At 63.3% G+C, this 5,072-nt stretch overlaps 1 protein-coding gene across 1 annotated transcript in view; it reads right to left on the bottom strand.

Annotated features, from left to right (window-relative positions):
* Positions 1–305: 305 nt before the first annotated feature.
* Positions 306–5,072, bottom strand: part of LOC144677492 (active breakpoint cluster region-related protein-like) — a gene marked incomplete at its 5' end in the record, with an annotated part of 31,871 nt that continues 27,104 nt past the window's right edge. Inside the window, one exon of the mRNA XM_078537570.1 lies at positions 306–461. Coding sequence (XP_078393696.1) covers positions 306–461 — 156 coding nt within the window. The remainder of the gene's footprint in view (positions 462–5,072) is intronic.

Genomic DNA, 5,072 nt, shown 5'->3' with positions numbered 1-5,072 from the left:
AGAGGGATAGGGAGGTGTGGGGAGAGAGGGATATGGAGGGAGGGATATGGAGGGAGAGAGGGATATGGAGGGATGGAGGGAGGTGTGGGGAGAGAGGGATATGGAGGGAGGGATATGGAGGGAGAGAGGGATATGGAGGGAGGGAGGGAGGTAGGGAGGGAGCGGTGGAGTGGGGTAGGGAGGTATGGGGAGAGGGATATGGAGGGAGGGAGATAGGGAGGGAGTGGTGGAGTGGGGTAGGGAGGTGTGGGGAGAGGGGTATGGAGAGAGATAGGGAGGGAGCGGTGGAGTGGGGTAGGGAGGTGTCAGACGCTGTCAATGCTGCCCACCTCGATCTGAGACTTGGCGATGAGCCGATCTCCCTCGTATCGCTCCTTGTTCTCGGACGATGTCCGGTAATCGTGCTGCTCCCACACCAGGACCCTCAGACCCCCCGCTCCGTCCAGCTGGATATCAATCTCCTGGTCGGAACAAGTGGCCCAGGATTAGACACTCGGGAATATTGATTCCCCATCCCGATCCCGATCCCAATCCCGATCTCCATCCCGATCCCCATCCCGATCCCAATCCCGATCCCAATCCCCATCCCCATCCCCATCCCCATCCTCATCCCCATCCCGATCCCCATCCCAACCCCGATCCCCATCCCCATCCCCATCCCCATCCCTATCCCCATCCCAATTCCCATCCCAATCCCGATCCCCATCCCCATCCCCATCCCCATCCCGATCCCCATCTCCATCTCCATCCCCATCCTGATCCCGATCCCGATCCCATTCCCAATCCCGACCCCGATCCCCATCCCAATCCCCATCCCCATCCCCATCCCCATCCCAATCCCCATCCCAATCGCGATCCCCATCCCCATCCCCAGCCCGATCCCCATCCCCATCCTGATCCCGATCCAAATGCCGATCCCAACCCGATCCCAATCCCAATCCCAATCCCAATCCCGATTCCGATCCCCATCCCCATCCCCATCCCGAACCCAATCACAATTCCGATCCCCGCCCACCCCGATCCGAATCCCCATCTCCACCCAGATCCCAATCCCTATCCCAATTCCCATCCCCATCCCGATCCCCATCCCCATCTCCATCCTGATCCCGATCCAAATGCCGATCCCAACCCGATCCCAATCCCAATCCCAATCCCAATCCCGATTCCGATTCCGATCCCCATCCCCATCCCAATCCCAATCCACATCCCCATCCCCATCCTGATTCCGATCCTGATCCCCATCCCGACCCTGATCCCCATCCCCATTCCTATCCCCATCCCCATCCCCATCCCCGTCCCCATCCCCATCCCGATCCCCATCCCCATCCCAATCCCCGTCCCCATCCCGAACCCAATCCCTAACCCAATCCCCATCCCCATCCCGTCCCCATCCCCATCCCCATCCCCATCCCCATCCCCATCCCCATCCCCATCCCAATCCCCATCCCCAACCCAATCGCGATCCCCATCCCCATCCCCATCCCGATCCCCATCCCCATCCCCATCCCCATCTCCATCCTGATCCCGATCCAAATGCCGATCCCAACCCGATCCCAGTCCCAATCCCAATCCCAATCCCGAATCCGATTCCGATCCCCATCCCCATCCCATTCCCAATCCCCATCCCCATCCCCGTCCCCATCCCGAACCCAATCCCAATTCCGATCCCCATCCCCACCCCGATCCCAATCCCCATCCCCACCCAGATCCCAATCCCTATCCCAATCCCCATCCCCATCCCTATCCCCATCCCAATTCCCATCCCAATCCCGATCCCGATCCCGATCCCCATCCCCATCCCCATCCCTATCCCCATCCCAATTCCCATCCCAATCCCAATCCACATCCCCATCCCCATCCTGATTCCGATCCTGATCCCCATCCCGACCCTGATCCCCATCCCCATTCCTATCCCCATCCCCATCCCCATCCCCATCCCCATCCCCATCCCCATCCCCGTCCCCATCCCCATCCCGATCCCCATCCCCATCCCAATCCCCGTCCCCATCCCGAACCCAATCCCTAACCCAATCCCCATCCCCATCCCGTCCCCATCCCCATCCCCATCCCCATCCCCATCCCGATCCCCATCCCCATCCCCATCCCAATCCCCATCCCCAACCCAATCGCGATCCCCATCCCCATCCCCATCCCGATCCCCATCCCCATCCCCATCCCCATCTCCATCCTGATCCCGATCCAAATGCCGATCCCAACCCGATCCCAATCCCAATCCCAATCCCGATTCCGATTCCGATCCCCATCCCCATCCCAATCCCAATCCCCATCCCCATCCCCGTCCCCATCCCGAACCCAATCCCAATTCCGATCCCCATCCCCACCCCGATCCCAATCCCCATCCCCACCCAGATCCCAATCCCTATCCCAATCCCCATCCCCATCCCTATCCCCATCCCAATTCCCATCCCAATCCCGATCCCGATCCCGATCCCCATCCCCATCCCCATCCCCATCCCTATCCCCATCCCAATTCCCATCCCAATCCCGATCCCCATCCCCATCCCCATCCCCATCCCGATCCCCATCTCCATCCCCATCCTGATCCCGATCCCGATCCCATTCCCAATCCCGACCCCGATCCCCATCCCCGTCCCAATCCCTATCCCCATCCCCATCCCCATCCCCATCCCGATCCCCATCCCCATCCTCATCCCCGTCCCCATCCCCATCCCCATCCCCATCCCCATCCCGATCCCGATCCCCATCCCCATCCCCGTCCCCATCCCCATCCCCGTCCCGATCCCCATCCCAATCCTAGTCCCCATCCCGAACCCAATCCCTAACCCAATCCCCATCCCCATCCCGTCCCCATCCCCATCTCCATCCACATCCCCATCCCGATCCCGATCCCCATCCCGATCCTGATCCCCATCCCGATCCCGATCCCCATCCCCATCCCCATCCCCATCCCCATCCCGATCCCCATCCCAATCCTAGTCCCCATCCCGAACCCAATCCCTAACCCAATCCCCATCCCCATCCCGTCCCCATCCCCATCTCCATCCACATCCCCATCCCGATCCCGATCCCGATCCCCATCCCGATCCTGATCCCCATCCCGATCCCCATCCGCATCCCGATTCCAATCCCCATCCCCATCCCCATCCCCATCACGATCCCCAACCCCATCCCGATGCCAATCCCGACCCCCAGCCTGATCTCAATGCCGATCCCAACCCCAATCCCAATCCCGATTCCGATCCCCATCCCCATCCCAATCCCGATCCCAATCCCCATCCCCGTCCCCATCCCGAACCCTATCCCAATTCCGATCCCCATCCCCATCCCAATCCGATCCCAATCCCAATCCCCATCCCCATCCCGATCCCGATCCCGATCCCGATCCCGATCCCCATCCACATCCCCATCCCCATCCCCATCCCTATCCCGATCCCCATCCCCATCCCGATCCTGATCCCCATCCCGATCGCCATCCTGATCCCGATCCCCATCCCGATCCCCATCCCGATCCCCAGCCCCATCCCGATCCTGATCCCCATCCCGATCCCCATCACGATCCCCAACCCCATCCCGATCCCAATCCCGATCCCCATCCCGATCCTGATCCCGATCCCAATCCCTCTGGCTGCACAGGGCCGAGGATAAGATACAGGAAGGTAAAACAGGAGCCACTTCCCCAGGCAAACTTTCTCCAAAATCCACCCACCAAGGACTTGTTACCCCCCTCACTTCCCCCTCACCCCCTCACTGCCCCCTCACCCCCTCACTGCTCCCCTCACCACCTCACTGCCCCCCTCACCACCTCACTGCCCCCTCACCCCCTCACTGCCCCCTCACCCCCTCACTGCCCCCCTCACCACCTCACTGCCCCCCTCACCACCTCACTGCCCCCATCACCCCCTCACTGCCCCCCTCACCCTCTCATTGCCCCCCTCACCCCCTCACTACCCCCTCACCACCTCACTGCCTCCCTCACCACCTCACTGCCCCATCACCCCATCACTGCCCCCCTCACCCCCTCACTGACCCCCTCACTAGCCCCCTCAACCCCTCACTGCCCCCCTCACTGACCCCCTCACTACCCCCTCACCCCCTCACTGCCCCCTCACCCGCTCACTGCCTCCTCACCCCCTCACTGCCCCTCACCCCCTCACTGACCCCCTCACCCCCTCACTGCCCCCCCACCGCTCACTACCCCCTCACCCCCTCACTGCCCCCTCACCGCCTCACTGCCCCCTCACTAACCCCATACCCCCACACTGCCCCCCTCACCCCCTCACTGTCCCCCTCACCCCCTCACTGCCTGCCTCAGCCCCTCACTGCCCCCTCACCCCTCACTGCCCCCTCACCCCCTCACTGCCCCCTCACTGCCCCTCACTGCCCCCTCAGCCCCTCACTGCCCCCTCACCCCCTCGCTGCCCCCCTCACCCCCTCACTGCCCCCACACACCTCAATGCCCCCCTGACCCCCTCACTGCCCCCCTCAGCCCCTCACTGACCCTCACCCCCTCACTGCCCACCTCACATCCGCACTGCCCCCCTCACTGCCCCCTCACCCCCTCACTGCCCCTCACTGCCCCACTCACCCCCTCAATGCCCCCCTCACCCCCTCACTGCCCACCTCATCCCCTCACTGCCCCCCTCACACCCTCACTGCCCCCCTCACTGCCTCATTACCCACCTCACTGCACCCTCAATGCCTCCCTCACCCCTCAACCCCTCACTAACTCCCTCACCCCGTCACTGACGCCCTCACCCCCTCACTTCCCCCTCACCCCCTCATTACCCCACTCACTGCCCCCTCACTGTCCCCTCAACCCCTCACTGCCCCCTCACCCCCTCACTGCCCCCTCACTGCCCCACTCACCCCCTCACCCCCTCAATGCCCCCTCACCCCCTCACTGCCCACCTCATCCCCTCACTGCCCCCCTCACACCCTCACTGCCCCCCTCACCGCCTCATTACCCACCTCACTGCACCCTCAATGCCTCCCTCACCCCCTCAACCCCTCACTAACTCCCTCACCCCGTCACTGACGCCCTCACCCCCTCACTTCCCCCTCACCCCCTCATTACCCCACTCACTGCCCCC

This window comes from Cetorhinus maximus, unplaced genomic scaffold (assembly GCF_964194155.1).
Source record: "Cetorhinus maximus unplaced genomic scaffold, sCetMax3.hap1.1 HAP1_SCAFFOLD_2587, whole genome shotgun sequence".
Lineage (NCBI taxonomy): Eukaryota > Metazoa > Chordata > Chondrichthyes > Lamniformes > Cetorhinidae > Cetorhinus > Cetorhinus maximus.
Note: the sequence above shows the minus strand (reverse complement) of the source record. Positions and strands in the feature narration are given on the sequence as shown.